Raw genomic sequence first — 20987 nt, forward strand, 5'->3', positions numbered from 1 at the left:
AGATGGAGGGACACAGTGCCAAGCAAGGGGAGAGAAAAGGCAAGCACTTCAAGTCAGCAGGAGGCTTTCTGTGAAACCGCAGTATTTTTTACTCTTTTTCATTGTCCTAAAACAGATGCCGAGCTATTGCCTTTTGAACTTGGAAACATTTATTAACATTACATTTCTAACAGGCAGGGAAAAGTTGTTCTTGTTCTCCAAACAGCAGGGAAGTGCACTTGGTCACATTCCAGATGTGTGATAACCACCACCATTAAGCAGAAATAAAACTAATTTTATCCTATATGTTAGTACAGGAAACCCATGACAAAGTTGAGTGGGTTTTTTGGTTTTGTTTTAAATCTATGTGAGTTGACTTAAGTTCAGTTTGACTTGATTCCACACATGAAAATAAATAAACCCAACAGCTGGATTATGCATACATTACCTCATAATAGGCATGCTAATTGAATGTTGTATGGAGCGTATACTAAATGCCAGCATTAAGAAAAAAGAAAGCGAGAAGTTAGTTTAAGTGACAGACTGAGAAGAAATTGGGTTAGAGAGCTGACTTCTGGATACTATCTTTGGTAAATAGCTGAACAGTCTTACACAGTTTTACACAGTAACTGCTTGGTTTTGCTTTTTTTAAATTGCTTAGCCATGCACGCACACAAGTACAACAAAGCAAAAGCTGCAACAACTTATTTTCCTTTTTAGAAAGATTCAAGTGCCATGCTTGTTAGTACATATTCTGCTTAGCTGCAACAGTCTGTCTACTCGTCAACTTTCTCAAGCAATGAGAGACATGCTGCATTTACAGTTTTGACAATATCAAGTAGAAAGTGAATGCTCAAAAGTCTTATCAATCCACTGAAAGAATTATTCCCACATTCAGAAGTCTTCCATTTCAACTCAGTGTTAAGATTTCCATACTCATCAATACAAATCATCTACTCATCAATATAAATTATTTAGAGAAAGCAATCACATCAATCTATATTCAAGGTCAGGTTTATGCTGGGGACAGGGAGAAAGTCCTAGTCTCAACCTTGTTCCAAAATTCATGGAAGATTTCTGTAACCTGCCCATGTTGCTATGCAGTTACTGTTTGTTTAGTGGCAACACACATCTACTAGAAGGTGACTGGATATAGATTAAGGAGCTCCTAAATTACTTCAAGACCATCTGGAATCTAATGTAGTTCCACATTCTAGAAAAATCCCTGTTTACTCTTGATACAAATTAGTCTTATGTGTTACATGTTTCTTGTCAAATACCACAATAGTAAGTCAGAAAAACTGATGATCACATTTTTTCATAACTATATTTGAAATGTTAAATTTGACTGGGCTTTATAATGTCTTTCAAGGGAATACTTTCCAGACAATTGCTAGGGGGAGGAAAACAAACAAACAAACAAAACCAAACAATCAAAAAACCCCCTTCTCTCACATTTTATGTACCTCCAAAACTCCAATTAGTATTTCAGCACAATGGAAGATATGTTGACAGAAGCAAAAAGGTCCCATGTTATTGCAGAACAAATTTTAAGAGATTCTTTTGGGAGGCTCATCAGCAGAACACAGTGATAGGAAAAAAACTAGAGGCATAAAAAGTTCCCTTAAGGCTGGGATCCCTTAAGGCAGATGCACAACTGACATCCCAGTACCATGTACTGCGAACCACACATGCAAAGGCCAGAGGCTGTCCTGACACACATCAGTAACATGTGGCCGTGTTTCATCCCTTTCCCCAAACACACTTCTGCTGGTTTTCATCTTCATGAATGGTTTCACTTCCAAAACTTTTCCAGAGCACTTAGAAGCCGATTGTCTTCTGGAGCTCTGTGACGCAGGTTACTACAAGTTCTGATCTTGCTCTACGCCAAGTTTTAGTACAGAAGTAGGCTGATACAAACTAGTTCTCTTTGTCCAGTCATGCTCAGTCACTTCCCCTCACCCTGCAAGAAGTGCCTCCCTACATGAAGTTTAAGGCTGAAGAGGGTGAAAGTTACCTTCTTTTCCCCTTACACATTTACAACCTGTAAACCTGCCCACACAGAAAAGCAACAACCTATGGTGTATTGCAGATTTTTTAACAGGTGCCTAGGGTTATTTAGTTTAATCTCATAGAGATCATTTAATGGAAGAACTATTTGTACATTCGTGAAGGATTTACTTGCTGTTGCACAATATACAGTTTCGTACACTCAGTATCCGTTTTATAAACTGTCAGCATAAGATAGTATATACTTTTATCACAGCATGATCTGGTTTGCAGGAGAACTGGATTAGGTAAGTGCAGTTGATCTTTTTTAACATCAAATCACCAGTTCTTCAAGTAGTGCAAAGAAGCACGATGAAGCCTTGAAAAGCTTTACAAACAAAAGAACTTGTATTTCTTTCCACAAACGTCAGAATGCCACATCAAAGCACACACTCATAACTAGGCCATCAGGTTGGGCGGTTTGCAGAAGCAAAGCCCTTTTTTACAAGGCTCACAAGCAAACCCCTAGGTTAAAAACATATATATATAAAACCAAAAAAAGGCACAAGAAGTTGCTCTCCAGCCTTCCATGTATTTTGTATTCCATTAACAGCTTTCTTATCCTTTACATGATTATTTTTCTAGCTAGTACATTGCCTCACATTTTGAAAATGCACAAGGAGGTATGCCAGAGACCCTGTCTGGAAAACATGGCCTTAAGAGTGCATAAACACTAGTTAACTTGCTTTTATTAATAGGTTTTCAGCTGATATGCTGATAAATTATGATATTTAGGAGTCCATGATCATATCAGGTTTTCAAAGCAAGGAAAGAAAGTTATTCTGCAATCTCAGAACAGGGCAAAGGTGAGGACTTAATACGGATGCAGTGCAAGAGGAGCCAAGTGCAAAGTCATGATTGCTCAGGAAGTTTGAAGAGCGCTACATCTTGGTACTGCTGCTGGTTTGCATGTAATACTGATGTTGCCTGCACAAGGGTGGCTAGCTCATCAAAAGTTCCAAGACGTTCTTATAAAGGAGAATAAAGGTATTCAGAGAAACCTAAGAAGGAACAGAGTTCATTTTCAGCAAAACAAAAAGCAGAGGAAACAAACACAAAAAGGAAGCAACAACACACTGACTTCGCACTACCAGTCCCTTCTCTTCCTCTCTATTTCAGTACTTTCCAAGTTTACACCTCCACCAGCTGCTTTACTCCCTTTTGCAACTCCCTCCAAAATAGCTTTGCAGTGCAAGAATGAAGACCCACATGTGATGTTTGCTGCGTGGAACATGTGGAAATAGTCCAACACAGAAGAAATTGTGCCATTACAACTGAGAGGTCCCTAAGCTAAAACAAGAAAAGCGAAGCCACAATGAAACAGCCACACAAGAGTTTAAGAATAAAAACACACCTGCATATTCAGTGTTTGTTCAAGTAAGTATCAGGCCCATCGATTCTCATTTCCACGAAAGAACTTGGGCATGGAAAACTTTCTAAAGTTCAAACTTGAGCAGTCTTAAAAGCAGACACCACCTGAGTAGTCACATAACCCTGGGACCTGAATTCACTGGTTGAATCCCAGATGAACTTGGTCCTCATGAAAGCAAAAAACTCAAAGATTTTTAATCTCCTGTTTAAGTGCAACTAAGATCTTGAATGGCAGTAATTCTTCACGTTTTGTTTTGGTTTTTTAAACCCAGCTGCTCCTGAATTTGTAACCATGCCCTGAATTTCCATGGCCATGATTCTCCCCGAGAAGCACACCAACAGTGTGGGCTCCTCTGGCCCTGTTACATTCCCTCCCAGTGGCCCAGTTTCTGATACAGCGTACTCAACACCCACCGAGCCACTAACTTGATTAATTAGGACACTCTTCTTTTGAGGTATTACATTCCTAAAGCTAGAAGAGAGCTATGAGTCTGCGCTTCTCCTTGTCGAATGCAATAGTCTAAGACTAGCAGGGGAAAACCATAGCCTTAAGGAAGAAAAGTGAACCCTGTTAAGTGAGCAGCCAAGCATCCAAAAGGTATAGAGACATCTTCCAGGCTCCCTTTGTCTTACTGGTGCTAAAGGGGAGACGGTTTAGACAGGCTGCTATTCTTATACTTGAGCGAACCAAGCTCACTTCAGAGCCTGAGTTCTGACAGCATCCTGTGCTGCTGCCCATCTCCTCCCCACGCTCCTCCTGCCCCCGGGGCTACAGCTCCTCGTTAATACTCTAGGAGCCGGATCCCTACCTCTTCATAGAGATCCTACTGCTGTCTTTAGCTACTTAGTGAGAGGGCAGAAAAGATGAAGCCAGACTCAGAGGCGGGTATAGACAGGCTGAGAGGCAACGGACCTAAGTTGCTACACAGGAATTTTAGCTACTGAAAACTTAACATTGAGTATTTGCTTAGACTAGGCAGATAAAAGGCAATGCAGACAAGGTAACTAAAATACTCAGCGTCTTGGAACTGCTAAAGTAATCAACTCAAAGATATGGGCTGTTTCACTGGACAAACTATGAACAGAGAATGCATAAACTATTTTACATTTAGACTCTAGTGATTTGATTAGAGTCACAACGCTAAACAACCATTGGAATAGACACAAAAAAGGGAAAATTTCTACTCTGTCAAAGCAAAACACTGTACAGACAAAGAGAAGGAGGAATTCTGCATGCCATTGACCTCAAAACCATATTCTGTCTTTTTACAAAAAAAACTTGCAGAATCACTTTAACAGATGTCTGTCTTAGAAGGAAGAGAGACTAATTGATTATTATGTACTCTAAAGATTTCATGTTCTGTGATAGTTACCAGGTGAACATGAAGAAACATCTTCCCTGACATTAAAAGCGCTTCAGTTTTACATTAACTAACACTGGAGGAAAAAAAAAAAAAGAAATTACCTTTTACAGACAAAACTTATTTAAAGATTTTAATGGAGACAGTCTGACTACATGCTTAGTTTCATAAACAGTTCTTGCGCCCACCTTACCTAAAGGAATGTGAAAATGCCTGTAGTCTGCACAATGCCAGAGTAAGCATTAAAGAGAGAAAGGAAGTTCTGATAAATCTGAAGAAAAATATGTAAATGTGTAGCTGCACCTAAAAGGTGTTTTCTCACCAGACTTCAAAAAGCAAGAAAGAGGTTAATGGCAGCACTTTAAAACAGAGGGCTGATTTTATTACACTGCAGCAGTATTCTGTTATAATGTGTGATTTTTTTTATGTGTCCAACAATTGAAAAATAAGTTTGATCCACTATTCACAACAAGTTAGAAGCAGAGACGAGTGGTTGCATATATTCCAGTAGTAAAAATTATACAATAAAACAAAGAATTGTAAGCTAAGCAGATGATTGGATTGCATCCAGGAAGAGTTCTGCATGCAGCTCACAATAGTGCTAAAAATGATCACCAAACTTACCTAATTTGCATAAAGGGCTGTGTCATTAGACACAAAATCAAAATATGTTGTATGCCAATATTTAAGAATTTAAAAGTGCCAATAGTTTATTTGAAAGGTAATAAAATCAAGCCACTGCTATGACGTAGAACAGCTTACAAAGAAATAAAACACACCTGAAGGGAATCCACACACAAGACCAAAAAAAAAAAAAAAAAAAAAACCAACAAAAAAGCCAACAACAAAACCAAACCACAAACAGCTAAAGACATCAGTAGTTTAAATGTAGTGTTCCACAAGCTGAGAAAGTCAGAGAACAGAAATGACAGCGCTATGTGCATCACACAGAGGCAGAGACACTGCCACCTGCAATCCTAGCAAAAAAGTAAGAGTAGCGGTGAAGGTAATAGCATACATTGCTTCTCTTGTATATATAAAATACACACCACAGAACTCTTCTGCATCAGTGAGGACATACAAGCAGATTTTGCTGCAAGTTGCTCAGCTCACCTAAAACACATGCTAAGGGTTCTTGATAGATTAACTTTTAGAAATGCTAGATACGTTAACAGCATAAATTCATTTCAGTCATCACCTGCTTAAATCAAAAACGCAACTACTTGTGAAAAGCGAAAGAAACCTACCTGACATCTTCAAACTTCTTGGTTATGACTGAACCAACAGTTGAAAAAGCAGCAGAAGCCTTCTGACCAGCCTGAGAAAGGGTTTCTGATGTTTTCTTGTATCTGTGTTCAAGCAAAATTAACTCTGTAGTTATTTTAATAGAACACATAAGAAACATTTTAGTATATGTAAATTTGTATGAGACCCAGAGGTATACTTAAACTTCGGGGGTCAAACGGACAAGCTACTTAAGAGATTATTTTGAGCCGTTGCAGTCCCTTCTGGCTACAGCATCCCTGCCACCTCAGACTTCAGATGAGGTTCACCAACATACACGTACTACCCCACCCCCAGAACAGATGTTCTCTGCTATTGTAAGACTTAAAAAAAACAAAACCCAAAACAACTCAACAAAACAACACCATGCACACACACTTAAAAAGAACAGAGGCCTAATTTTTTGTGCCAAGTGTCTAAAATCTTACACCGAATGGTTTTGTCAATAAACTTCAACATAAGTAGTTTGAGGTACATCCTTTTACATTATGCGTAGTCATTAATTGCAGAGCGCATTTCACTCTAGACCTTAAGCTAACAGTTGTATTTGGCAAGAACATTAACTGTGACTTTGCCCTCTTCCTGCATAAGCTCAGTTTACAACAATTTTTCAGGCTGGAAAAGAAGGGCACTCTGTTGGACTTAGGGCACCTCTGTATCTCAGTAATGGTATCTCAGATCTGTCAGGCAAAAAGTGTATCAGAATTGCCCATATTATGGTTAATCGTTCTTATTTTGCATGAGATGGTATGGTTAATGTGGCCTTCTTGAAAGAAATCTATGTTGATTTATCCAGAAAAGTTTTAGTGCAACTTAACTCCGTGTTATCTACACTCATCTCATTGCACAAGAACAAAGGGTTTAGACATGACAAGAACTACATAGTTTTCACCTCAACAGCTGAGACAATCATTGTGAACTGATACATACGCTGTGGTTGATGTAACATCTTGCCAGCTTTTGGTAATGTTCTGCCTTAGTTCCTGTAATGAGTTAATTCCCAGCTTTCTCTTGATTTCTGCTAGATGCTTCTCTTTGGCAGCTAGCACTTGTGAGAGCGTCTGGATTTCCTCTTCCACCTGTGGCAGTGGAGTTGATGAGAGGCAAGTTAACAAGCGATATACCCAGCCATTTAACTATGTATTTATTAGAACAACTGCTAGACATTAGTAATGGGAGGGCTAACGCATTTTTAACATTACCTCACATTTCTAAATACTAAAAGGAAAATCCAACAGAGTCTACATTAAGAGCTAGGGAGAAAGTAATCTACCTGCAGCTATCTCTGTTACTGGAACATGCACAAGGAAGTTGGTAACTAAAAGACTGTATAGTTAGAAATCATTACCTTTAGACAACATTAGCCTATGTGAAGCTTGAAGATTAGTCAAACCTGGGACAATTGCCAAGCCTTCTTCCACGTCAGAAGAGACACCAATGTATAACCAGTATCAGGAAACTTAGAGCCTGTCTGATCTGCACACAAGTTCTGCCTCCTTGCTTAAACAGAGAAGTTCTTTTGTGGCTTAAGACAGCAACTGCAGGCTGGATCCAGCCACACGAGCGCCTTCCCCAGAGCAGGGGAAGAAGGGTGGCAGACTGAGTAGTTTAAAACAAAACAAAGAATGTCAAAAACAAAAAACCCAAAAAACCACAAGAAAACAAAAACACAGCACCTGCTCAGCAACTAGAAAACTGTATTGTTTGTACACTTCCTTCTTTACACAGATGGTCACTTAAGCCTCTCACAGAAAGATGACCAGATCACGATCAGAGATGTCAAATCCATTTTACAGTGCCATTCTGTGGGTTATATAGATGTGACAGAGGTACTAAGGTAATAGGTACAAAGGCAAAGGCATACATCCAACCCTACTTCCTCACCCAGACTGCACTTACTTTAAAGTATCAATCTGCCTGCTCATTTAAGCTCCTTTAAGGAAATAACAATATCTTCAATGCATCTTGGTTTTGGATACCTGTCCGAAGTCCAGCGTGATGTATCCTAGCAGGACCAGATCTCCCTCACCATCTTCAGCTGATTGGTTTGGCATGAAATAATACTCAGGACTACCAAACCCCAGACTGTATTAAATGTGCTTATTTCACAGCTATCCTTCATTTGCCAACCTTGGGCTTAAGTTAGGGTCTTCTATTAGGGTCCTAAAGTCACATAAAGCTAAAAAAGAAGAAAGACTGGCAACTCAATATAGCTTGGCTTTGACAACTTTTGAAATGCATGTATCAGGTTTGAATATTTAACTGTCCTTCAAAAAGTGCAACTTCAACTCGCTCTTAAAAAAAAATCTGCTATGTGAACTATGGGTGAGAATATTTACATGGTTAGATGTTAGCGAAAAAATGGATATTACTACAAAGCATCCTTCATGGAAACAACACCTTTAGTCACTGCAAACCAGTTGAGACAATACTTGGTTTTGGCTTTCAATCATGTTCTCATTGATAGCTTATTTACCCCCTTCTCACTTGAGGAAAACAAAAGGGCTAGACATTTATGCATCTTTGTTTAAGATCGGTACACTCAGCACTTCTAGCGTAATTCCTCATAGCTAGAACTGGCTGTTCTTTTCTCCTTGACACCCTCCCTTTTCCTCCCCGCAATACACAGGGGTGCCATACCCAGCTTTAGACACTCACAGAATAAATATGCAAAGCATTAACTGTATGTTCAAAGACAGCATTATCCCAGATTTTCATTCTCAAGAGCAGTTTAAGAGCTATTTGCAAGAAATTTACCTTAGCAAGCTCTTTTCTTAGCTCATCCTGTTCTTCTTCTGAGAGTGTTTCTGCCATACCAACTGTAGCAGCAGCATCCTCTCCAACCTCAGGTATAGAGTCACTTCTTAGCAGCCCTGGAGAAGAATAAACCATTAAAAGTCAGATCACATCTCTGCCAGATAGCAGCTAACGTTAATATACAGCCCTTTTGTGCCACTGCACAAAGAAAACTGATGAGAGGACACCAAAGTCACGCTCCCAGAGTGCTACGGTGTACAGGAAACCAGAGGCATTTTACTGGCTATTTTGTTCTACCAAATTGTATTAAAGCTCAATATAATTGCAACTGCTGCTATAATTGGAGGCTGGAAACATGTTGAGAACAATGGATCCCACTACTCTAACGGAAAACAAGGCGCAGAACGCTATGTCCCAACCAGTGACTCCAACACAACCTCTGCCCCTCTGCCCAGGAGTCGATGCACTCTCTGCTCTCTCTCGTTCATGTGGCACAGAAACTCTGGAAGCACTGGAGGTGCTCAAGACCAATGCAGAGGCCGCCCTCCCTCACTGCTCTCTGGATCAGATTTTAAAAAAATGCCCATTCTCGGCATACTGGGAACGGTCATCGCGATGAGCAAGTTCAGCAACAGCAGAGAAAAGGGCTGCACTGCAAGTACGAACTCTTCCCCCATACCCTACCCAACTTCTCTGTCCCTAATAACTGGTACCACTGTGGCTAGAAAGTCGCAGATATCATGGAACTAGAAGTAAGCTGCTTTTTTGCACCTGGATAAGAAGCACAGAGAAGGAGCTGGGGAACAAAAGGCCGTAATTTCAGACAAAGTGGTGGCACGCTGAGAAGGGACTGATGAGGATGCGCATCCACTCACAATGATACCTCTTCTTCCAAATCCAGAAACCAAAACTCTGCAAAAATCCTCTGTATGAATACCAAACATCCCTATGGTCTTCCTCAACTTTCACCTTCACAGCTTCAGGGAAAGGAAGGAGATTATTATTTGTATTACTAAAATACACTCACTTTAAGATTCCTTTATTCTTAGTCCTTAGTGCTTACGGTAAGATCACTTTAAACACCTTTTTACATGACAAACGTATTTTCCAGCAAAAGATTTCCCATTTTGAATCTCTGTAGCTGACACTTAAACATACAGTTTGCCAGAATTAAGGAATCCTGTTCTAATTTGCAAAGAGAGCAGTTTGCAGAAATACTGCATGCTGGAATGGTTGTGGATTCCCAGAACTAATTCTCTATTCAAGAGGTAAAATAGTTTTATAGATAGTAAAAAAATAAATAAGAATCTTAAAAGAGAAGAGAAAACCCCGTAAGGATTGATGGTTTGTAAGGAGAGAGGGTGAGAGTGTGCATACATATGTATATAAATATATAATTCAGATAAGTTGAGAACATATTAAGTAATGTTGCCTTACTAATCACTATAGTAATTAACCAGATAAGATTCCATCCTCATTTCAGCAGCTTCTGATGCCCCTGCACAATACCATTTGGTGTGGGAATCCAAAAACTCATTAATGTGCAATGAGACCACCACTATGATTTTGTTGTGAGACGCGATATCAAATAGCTACATCGCAATCAACAGAAAAGTCAGGGAAAAAAAGATTCTGTGAGTCTGTAATTAGCTGTAAGTGTTCTATGAAACGTACTCCTAGGAGCTGTCAAGCATAAGAAAAGAAGAGGCCTTGTCCTTGATCAAGTGACTGAACTCAGGAAAGCTCAATTCTACAAATTCTTTCCAAAACAGTGTATTTTCTGCCTGTATTTGTGCCCAGAATGCCTGTAGTTGTGTCCTCTAGAAGCACACTGCTACACGGGCAGAACATTTGTAAATGGTAAGTTACCACAGAGTACGCTGAGAAGAAAGCATACAGAAAGCAACTGAAAACCCATTCTGCATTTATTTGTGAAATCTATATCACGTTTTCCCAGAGATTTACATCTGTCTGCTACACAAACATAATGTAGTTCCTACAGGTTTCCCAATAAACTATTTTCTATCAGGAATGTAGGGCAGAAAAAAAAGTTCGAGTCTAATGCCCAAGCCAAAGCACAGCACTACAGCACCAGGAGAAAAAAAAAGGAAGAAAAAAAAAAAAAAGAAAAAAACCAAACCAAAAAAGGATTACAGCTCATGTCTCACAATCAGATAATTTAATTTTTGGTTTATACATCAACCTATTTCCTTAACATCAGACAGTTAAGAATGCAATATCTTTTTGTCAAATTGCTATTTATGCTATTAATTACATATGCCTATACTGAAGGAAAACTAATAATTTGAACTGCATTTTCCCCTGACACTCTACAACGCCCAGTACGTTAACCTCCAGCTCCTGACCTTGTTCTCCATCTGCAGCCCCTTCAGGGACTACAGAGTTTGCAGTTGCTAAAGCAAGTTCAGAAAGTTTGCAAGTACCAAAGACCACGCTGACTCCAAGAGCATTAGCACATCCAGCTGAAAGTCTGCTCAATCTGGTTATGAAGAGTCATCTGGATTATCTCACCAAAAATAGATCGAGTGAATCCAGCAGCAGAGAAACATGCTGGATTGTCTCCCGCAGCGATTGCTTCCATTTTGGGAATGTACCTTCTCTTTGGAAAACTGGTGTTTCAAGGGAGTTTGTGCTGCTTGTTGGCTACATCGAACTTAAGACACAATGCTAATAAGCAAGGGAATGATCTCTCCTCCCCTTCCCATTTCTAGATCTCTCAGGAAGACAGGCAATCACTGCTACTCAGAGTCCTCCATACCTCACCCTGTCCGTCTAACCATGCCTTCTCCTCACCTTCTGCTCCCCTCCCATTAATTACTTTTTCTTTAGCTCCATATGAAGTACGCAAACACCTTCCCATTGTTCTCTATTCTGGCACCTCCCCTCCCTTGTTTCTGTTCACCTTTCTGATCACTTTTTTCCCATTCCTCAGTTCACTTCAATACTTCCAGGACACGGGGTTCATCCGTGCTACGTGAAGGCTGTGCTAGGCAGCCTGACCAAGAAGCAAACGTCTGCACAGGTAACAACCCACAAACCTCCACAACAGTGTGGCTATAAGCCAAATATACCCCATAAGCTAGCGCTGACAAGACAGTAAGATCCTGGCTTTGAGCAAACTTCGTAAGGAAAGGTGCACAGCCCACCTTAGAAATTTTTGCAGTGTGTGGGACAAGAAACCAGGGACATAGCAATCATCCAACAAATGGAAATACTTCGGCTCAATCTGTTATTAAGAGAGCATTTCTCCCTTGTGGTCTTCTCTGTTTACCAGCAGAACCATTGTTATTGGCTTCCAACTTGTTACCTTTCATTACGTTAAGCCTCTTTATAGAGTTGCAACTCTTCATAGAGTTGCAAAGGTCTTAAAATTCAGTCGCTTGGTACTCTGATTGCTATAACCAAGTTTAGCTGAGCATTTTATGTCTCTCAAAGTCTTAAAAATTCTGTTTGGGGAAAAAAAAAATGGGAAGACTTATCTAGTATTGGAAAAACTTACTTAGTTTTAAGGTCAGTTTTTAGATGTCTGTATTTCTAAGATTAACATATTATCCCACCACTTTATTAGATCTACTTAAATGAACCAAATAAAGACATGAAGAAGTTAGTTGATTAGGATTCCACAGATCACATTCAGGGGAACGGCACTCAAGTCTCTATTATTCTGCCAGGGAAGGCAAAGCGTTAGAGTCATTCAACTAACACACAGGTTTTCTGGTTTGAGGTTTGCTTTGGTTGGTTTCCACCCAAGTTCGTGCTCTATTTTGACCAGAAGCTCCTACCTCTTTCTGGCCTGAATTCAGAGATCAGCAGTAAACATTATCAGTTTAAGGAAGTACCAGTCATTTCAGCTGAGGAGCCTTTGGGGTGGGGAAGGGTTACCCCTCACAAAGCTTTATCTTTAGACGGACATGCTCTGTGTTAGACACTCCGAATGAGCATTTTGGCTGTCACTATACAGTTGGCAAAGCTAAAGAAAGCGGCACTTGTTAAGAGTTCAAGAGAACAAGCTGTTATAAGATCATAAAATCACTCCAACATTTGACTAATGTACAGTGCTACAAAGGATATTTATTTTGCAATATATAAGAAAGATCAAGTTTAAGTGCTTCCCATTTATCTCAGTGAAAATGCCAAAGTGAGACATATTTCTTCAACTTGGGGGAGAAAGTTCTTGGGCTTCTCCCAAACACTAATCATACATTCATTCAAAGTGAATGAAAAAGGGGAAAAAGCAGCACAACAAAAGTTGGTGCTTATGGTGATGCATCACCACCACATACAAAGGACTGCTCCCCTGCCTTCAGGAGAGGTGGGAGATGCAGTAATTGCAGAAGTGAAAGCTGACTGCGGCTCCCCAGAGGCCCCGAGCTCATCAAGTTCACAGAGGGGTTTGTTTTAGTTCACACAGAGGTTCCCCAGGGGACACACATTTCTTTAAAATTTTAAAGAACAAGTCCATCAAAAAAAACCCAACTCGCCACCTTTGTAGCTTTGCTTTGTCACACCTGAAGTAGGGGCTAAGCTTTCTATATTTTTAATTACTCTGGAAGATCACGTCTGGCAGCACGGAATGGAAAGGAAAGGTGGTAAAACCAGAGCAGGATGTGTTGGGAGGCACAGCTGTAGGTGTTCTCTACAACAGGTTACCAGCTAGAAACAAGTAGGGTTAAGCAGCAGACGGATGCTGCTGCAGCACAGCACAGCAACAGCCGCTTCAGGGGAGCACAGGTACAGTTAGTGTCTGCAGGCAGAAGATCCACAGCACTTTAATTGCTAGGTGGAACAGAGTAAAGGTTTTAGAGAGCATTTTCGTTAATCGGTGATATTTTCAGTACTAAGGCAAAAGCAGACGTCAGACTATCCAGAGGTCTGAAATCATACTAAGCATGCAATTCCTACCTCCGCCCTCAAAAAGCTAATAGTCAAACTAGGCCAATTACTTCAGTCTTGTAGAAGTTGACCTTTTGTTAATAATTTTTTTTTTGCTCACTTCATTTTCCCTCAAACTGCCTTTCTACTGAATTAAGAAATAACAAATAGGGTAAAGCTGGTAAATGCATACCACATGAGGTATTACCTACATGACACACCAAAGCTAATAAACTACCGGAGTTAACAGCAAGTCTACTTTTACCTTCATTTACACCTGTGTTTCAGCCAAATTGTAAAACTCTTAATTTGAGAAGTTCCTTTTTACAGATATTAATCACTAAGCTTTCCATGTAAAGGTTTTGAAAAAGAAAGAGAAAGAAGTTACCAGACTTCACCAGTGTAGGTGATCCAGGAGGAGAAAGGTTTATGCTAGGCGACAGGTAAAGATAGTTTCTGTTCACTCCGGCATTGAAATCGAAGGGCGATTTATAATCCTCATACAGATCCATGCCAGAAAATTCAGAGCGCAAAGGCGTCCTCGTCTTCCACCAAAGCATTCATCTTCACTTGCTGGGACGACCCCGACAGCAGGATTCAGAAACCCTCTGTTTTCTTCACAACACGCACTATACCTCCTCAGAAAATTCAGTTCTCTTACGCCTCTGTTAGATTTGATAGAGCCGTCTAGCAGGTGATTTCTTAGCCATCTTGTAGCTGCTGCTGTTTACATGGCACAAAGTTAAGTTCCTGTAAATTTGTAACTGGGGCTGGAATTAAACAGACCGTTCCTTTAACAAACATTCACAGCGCACCATTCATGGCTTCTGGAAGAGCCTTGGTCCTCTGCAGAATTGCATCAAGAATTTTCAGTCATTTAAATAAAAAAAGGTCAGCTGACTGCAGCTACACCAGGATATCCTTAATCTTCTAGGACACAAAAGGATTACTAGCCGTAATCTATCCTATATACCATCTGTGTAGGACTTTTTCCTCTGATTAATGGAAAATTCTGCGTGCGTAACTATTTCTCCAGCTGCTTCCACCAGCGTAATAACCAGTAGCCAGAACCCAGTCTCTGCTGCCCAGGTATCCCACTGCAATGCAAGCTCAGAATAGGAGAAAGCAGCATCTCTGAAGGCTATGCTAGAAATGCTACCTAGGTTTTTTAATGAACGTGCTAGTGTGCATTATGATTTTTGCCCATAAAGCTAAACATTTCTGGGTATGAGGGGGTTGTTTTTTGTTTTGTTTTGTTTTTTTAAACATTGATGTGTACTGCCTTCAGCCACCGTCATTTAGAGCAACCAGTTATGCCGGGAACTGGTAACACTGGAATCCATCGCCCTGATGAACTGTATTTATGTTTTGACACGTATACCATGAAGGAAGATCAACTTATGTAAGCCATCTGAATTCATGCTGGGGGTATAAGATTTAGCCCTGGGAAGCAGAAGCTTCTTACCTAAAAAAGGCACTCAGCACAGTTTTGCAGTGCATCACTACTATTTTTTTTCTTCCAAGGTCAGCATCTTTCACTGAAAAAAGAAGTTTACTAGCAGTGTAGATAACCTTTAAAGCTAAGCAACAATTACCTCCCAACCCCACACCTTCACCTGGGCTCTTCACTGTAGCCTGCACACAGAGGAGCATAATCAAATGGAAGTTAATCTTCTCCTCCACTGTAAGAGTGATGTTTTAAGACAGAGCTGATCAGAGACATTACGCCACCCTCCGCTCAAAGCTGTAGAAGTGAAGGAGCCTTGCAGCATACCCAAGCCAAGCCTGTGCAATGTATTCTCCGGGGATACGAGAAGAAAGCATTCCATCTGAAGTTTTAACTTCCCACTTCCACTGCAGTCACTGGGTGCAGGAACAGACCTTCCAGCTAATTAAAGAGCAGTTCCTTTAGACTGCAGACCTACATTCGTTTCTGGTACAGACTACCTGCAGGCTCATAACAATGAGCGTGCCAGAGCCTGGAACACAGGTCTCTGCTATGTTCCCAACCCACCAAAAGAAAAAATACAATGCCCCTCTGCATTCCTGACATGTGGCTGCGGCATCTGCTAGAAATACTGCAAAGTTCACCTGACAAAGGTGAAAGCTTTGGTCACAGATTCTCGTTAAAGCATCCAGAGGCAGCAGAGAACTGTAACGTGGCTATAGTAATAATATACTCTCTATTAACCAAGCACACTAATATGCATAGCTACCGATTTTGCTTTGCAGCTTTCCCTCGTGTAGGGGGCTCAGCAGACGAGGGCTGCCTTGTGTACAAATGTTCAGGCAGTAGTTGTACTACCTGGATTAGGCAAAGTGGCAAGTTATCTGATGTGGCACACTGGAAGAGCTGGGTGTTTTCTACCATCGCTCTCCCAACAGAGAAAGAGAGTGCGAAGGTAAGGCTAAACCACCTAGGACTGTTTCCCAACACCAGAGAACCATTCAATGCAACACCAGTCCGTGCTCGCAGGCTACAACAACTGAAAGTAGCTATTATAGTAAAAAGAATCCTTTATGAAGATCTGTTCATCACTACTAACAATCAGGAATACCATCTCCTGGCCAAGGGTGTTTACTGGAGTCAATGCTTATATTCTTGTCATTGATGGGGAACTCCCTGCACTCAGTTTTACCCCATACCATCCATTCAAAAACATCCAACACTCTTCCTGTATCTTTATTGTGCAAAGTTGGTTTCATGTCCCTAGAGACATTTGGATTGCCAGTCTAAGACCACTGACAGACAGAAGCATGTATGGGCCAAACTCTCCAACACATCTTCAGTGTAGTCGGAGAGACAAGTACAGGACATTGCCCACCACTAGAACATACCTTTGGCTTACAGGGAAGATTTGCTGAGTTACAAATCCAAGCCCACACGTGAGAGGCTTAATTCTGCTTTTGCCCTGGCTTAGCCTGAGCACGAGCCCTGAAGTCACCCAAGACAATTCTCTAGATTTTAGAAATATTACTGTCCTAAGATCAATGCCAAGAGAGGGACCGCGGAAGAACTCCTTACTTACAACTACCCTCTTTGCTCAGATTAAACTATCTTATAGGGGCCATACAGCAGGCTTGCAATAGCACCTCCCAAGCAAGCCACCTAAACACATCGGACTCCTGATCTCTTACCTGCAGGAGTTTACGGAAGCGTCACTCCTCACACATTCTCAGCTACAAATCCTACCTGGCAATGAAAGAAGCTGTCTTGCTGAACAAGCTTCTTCCTCATCACCTGGGGAAGTTTGATGGTCTTCACCCTGAAGTACAAGCCAATCCGGCTGTAAGGAGAAAGGACTGCAGTCCACCCTTCCAAACCTGCTGTTGGACAACATCTAGGCTACCTGTCATCCCTAATTCATTCACTTCAGGAAAGACAGGTAATCCCCTGCCAGCTGCAACAGTCAGTTTATCCAGTTCTTGCGCAGTAGCTCCTTAGCACAGCCAGGGATTCAGGGCAGAGCAAGGCAGCACTGCCCCTACACTGTCTAAAGGCAGTCTGGGGATGGGCCCTGCGAGCTGTTAGTGTGGGGCATTTGGAAGAGGAACGACTTTCTCTCCAAGGGACTTTCCAAATTAAAGTGATGGTCCCAAGGAAACAAAGCAGGATGGGGATGACAGACAGCAGCCACACGGAACCGCAAAGAACGGTTTTGCTCTGATGCATGAAGCTTTTTGACAAGTCTAGCAGCTCTCAACGGCCTGAGTGGCAGTGGCAAGAAGCAAGATTTCTCAACACTATGAAAACAGGCTCATTACGAGGCCTTTCTAAAGGGCCCTCCCATGACCAAAATATCCCACCCCATGGCATCCCTCCTCCTCATGGTAATTAAGAGTACATGGAGCTGGCTCAAGGTGCAACTGAGGCCACAGAGCCATACCATGCTAGATGTACCCTGCCTTCCCAGTGCAAGACACACATTTTAGAGCTGAAGCTAAAGTTTAGATTTGTTATGTGGCTTAGAGTAGTTATTGTACGTGCTCAAGTACCTTTGTTCTCTGCCCTGTCTAGCAAATTCGATTGTTACAGGTGAACCTTGGTTCTTACTGCAGGTTATCAGCTCCAAGCCAGTACCTGAAGAGATGCTGAAGCCTAAGGATGCATCTGCTCCAGAGACAAGTAGCAGTGGGGTTTTGGTCAGTATGCAAGAGATTAAAACTGAAGATTTTGCTGTTCCAGAACAAGTGCTCGTTTGCCCTTAACAACTCAGGATAACTAAGAGGTTGGTACTTAAGTTATCTATGCCATTTTAGAAGCTGGTGTTTGAGAGACTGGTGTGAAGGTAGGTAACTTCTGTCAAGGATGCTTGAACCAATTATTGACAAGTTCAACTAAATGTCGCAAAGTGGCGCAGGAAGGCTTGGCAAGCCTCAGCAAAGCATTACCATCACACCTCCTACCATTAATCATGGTGTAATCTCCTCTGTTAAGGTTAGAGAGTGTGCTTAAAGCTTTCCCAGGTAACTATTTAGCATCAACAGTCAGCACAGATTGTGCATGTCGTGAATCATAAGGGAGGGAACTTCCTGCACAGCTAGAAAAACTGTTAAGTTTGAGCAAACACCGTTAACCAGATATTTGCCTGCCTAGTCTCAGACATTGTTCTTTCTTCAGATACCACCTGCTGCCCATGTCTGCAGCTTCCACCTTAACCTAAGGCTCTAGTAGCAATTTAAGTAAGGCAATATAGTATTACAGCACTTCTACCCTGTTGCAAGCTACATGAGGATAAGATGTTATGGTAACCTTGCAGAAAAGCTGCTTTTCCCACATTTAGGTCTAGCAGAACAATAGTTTGCTTATACATGAAAAAGTCATATCCCTCTTTCCCTAAAGAAACCAAACTCAGCTCAAGTGAATGCCATCTCTGCATTTTGAAGAAACTAAGCTATGTATTCAGGAGTGTTTCATACAAAGAGTTAAATTCAAAATTGAAAGGCTACCACTAATGCCTCGGGACTGGAGGAATGCAGAGGCTACCCTAGGACAAGATCCAAGCAATACTTTGGATAAAGATACCTAATTAACCAACCCACAAAATCTGTGCCTAATCACATTAGAGCTCTGCTGCTACATAGGCACCTTCACCACCTTGGGACATCCTGTGTTTGTGTCCTGTGTAAGCACAGAGATGCAAAACTTGGGCACCACAGCCTATACTTTTGTCAAGCCTACCATGACTCCAGCACTTAATTCAGCAAGCAAAAGAGGATGGGGGAAGATGAGGGAAGAGTTTGTTGCGAAAGAGGCACTTGCTGTTTTGGGGGCATAGCAGAAAGATTCAATCTTTTATTTCAAGGTTGATTGTTAAGATTCAGCTACCTGCTCAGCCTATACCTGGTTTGAATTTGTATCTTCTGCAGTCTGCTAACAGGCAAGACTGACTGGGAACCTTCCAGTAACTGCGGCTGGGGTAAAGACTTCCAGCCAGGTCTTCCCCCACCCCCACCTTTCAGAGGTAGATCCCAATCAGACAGCAACAGTCAGGCCCCTCTCCCCACCCCAACTGAGTTTTATAGGGCATAAGCCATTTTAAGAGCTATAAAGCTACTTAAGCATCTTAAGCCAATCTAGGTTCTGTAGCATCCATTTGATCTTCAAAGTCTTACCAGTTTACAGATGAGTAAAGCCTTTCAGCATCTGATCCACGGCCTTAAAACTGCATTAAGAGAATACATGCCATGAACCAACAGGACAGAATCCCAAACACTAAGCAAGCCTTTAATTAGTACATGCCTGCTCCTATTTCCACGTTGGGCTCTCTCCCCTGCCCTTAACGGCAGATACCTCCTTCAGCTGCCAAGATTTGTGCATGACATGAATGGAGCTGCACAGCTATAAGAGTTTTTGAACATTATGAATACAGGCTTCTACAGCACCGTCAGTAATGGTCAGCAGACTGTGGCTTAAGGGTTTAAGCATTTGCTGCCTTCTAGCAGAGCCCAACTCAACACCACCATATTAATCTCATTACTTCGGCCTCCCGCCTCATGCTTTCTCTGGACTAGCTATCCCTGATGCAACAGCATTGTCCAGTATGGTCCTTTGTAAAGAAATATCTTCTCCAGCATTTTCTTAAGATTAAATGCTGCCTTCATGTACTTATATTTAAAAAACAAACAAACAAACAAAAACCCACCAAACAAACAAAACCCTCTCAGAATGATCAATATTCTCCCCCAAGATGTACCACTCTACAACACAAACACTTATGTGTGCTACAGTTAAAGATTACAAGGTTGCTAGTATTGTACTTTTCTGAAACCAAAGTCTCAGCCCACAGCATTTCAGAGGGCCGACACATGTCTTCGCGAAGGCAGCAGTTCTGTTCTCTCCTCCTCCCAATCCAATTATAAACTCAGACTAATTTCCTGAGATCTTGTGAGGGAGTAGATCCGTGCTCCGGCATATTTTGCTGCCAGACAAGCTGATACCACAGTAAGACTCTTAACCCATTCATATCAGAAGTCTATGTATTTGCAGAGGTTCTCCACTACCTTTTGAATACAACTCCTCCAGCACTTACAAGATTCTCATTAGGCAGAAACCCCTGACTTACAGCAAAGCTTTGTGTCTCAAACAGAGGTCAAAGCAGTCACATTTGTCAACTCCATAGCAGGTGAAAAGCATTTCCAATCTGTGGGAAGAGTCCAGGTCAAAGGATGCAGTAGTCAGCACCCCAGAACCAGTGATCAGGTAGGGCATTGCACTGACTTTGGAAAAGTCAGGCCAAATTCTGCAAATACAGAGGAACATTTCCAAGTGAGATTAACAGGTAGATTTTAGAGGAATGTATTTAGTTATTTGACTTCATCCGCTTATCCCATTTACGCTGCCATTCTCTAGAGACTCCAATCCCTGGTAAGAGACTGAACCTGTCAAAAACGCTGGAGAAGTAGCGCTGAGCTGCAGCCAGATGACAGTTGGAAAAGATTAGGAAGAAAAGGCTATAGTGCAGAACGGGATTGTTTTAAACAAAGTTTTAGTATATAACCTTGCAATCTATTTAGAAGTTTTACTTGAATGAGTTTGATTGGAGCAATTCCCAGCTTCCCTCGGAAGAAAATTCTGCTCTTCTGCACTCTTAAAGCAAACCTCCCTCTTTCAACACTGCACCCCAAAGCTTCCACTTCTGAAAAGCAGCTCCAGAAAAGCCCACCATTCCCACTCCACATCATCAGGTCTCACCATTAAAATGATACTGAAGTTTTAAGAACAAAGCAGATCTGATTACATATTAGGCTGAATCACGTACTGTGATACCTGAAAGGATAATCACCAAAAAA

General features: G+C 41.3%; 1 protein-coding gene across 4 annotated transcripts in view; it reads right to left on the bottom strand.

Moving 5' to 3' along the window:
- Positions 1-20987, bottom strand: part of TPD52 (tumor protein D52) — a 129964-nt gene that overhangs the window by 90850 nt on the left and 18127 nt on the right. The window contains exons 1-6 of one of the 4 annotated variants that reach the window (XM_063327097.1): positions 14083-14457; positions 8802-8917; positions 6975-7123; positions 6008-6109; positions 4954-4980; positions 428-469 (exon numbers count right to left, since the gene is read on the bottom strand). In XM_063327097.1, the coding sequence (XP_063183167.1) occupies positions 428-469; positions 4954-4980; positions 6008-6109; positions 6975-7123; positions 8802-8917; positions 14083-14254 (608 nt within the window). In that variant the 5' untranslated portion in view covers positions 14255-14457. Of the gene's footprint in view, positions 1-427; positions 470-4953; positions 4981-6007; positions 6110-6974; positions 7124-8801; positions 8918-14082; positions 14458-20987 lie in introns of those variants that run through there. The other 3 variants (XM_063327100.1, XM_063327098.1, XM_063327099.1) reach the window with 3 other exon arrangements.

This window comes from Chroicocephalus ridibundus, chromosome 2 (genome assembly GCF_963924245.1).
Source record: "Chroicocephalus ridibundus chromosome 2, bChrRid1.1, whole genome shotgun sequence".
Lineage (NCBI taxonomy): Eukaryota > Metazoa > Chordata > Aves > Charadriiformes > Laridae > Chroicocephalus > Chroicocephalus ridibundus.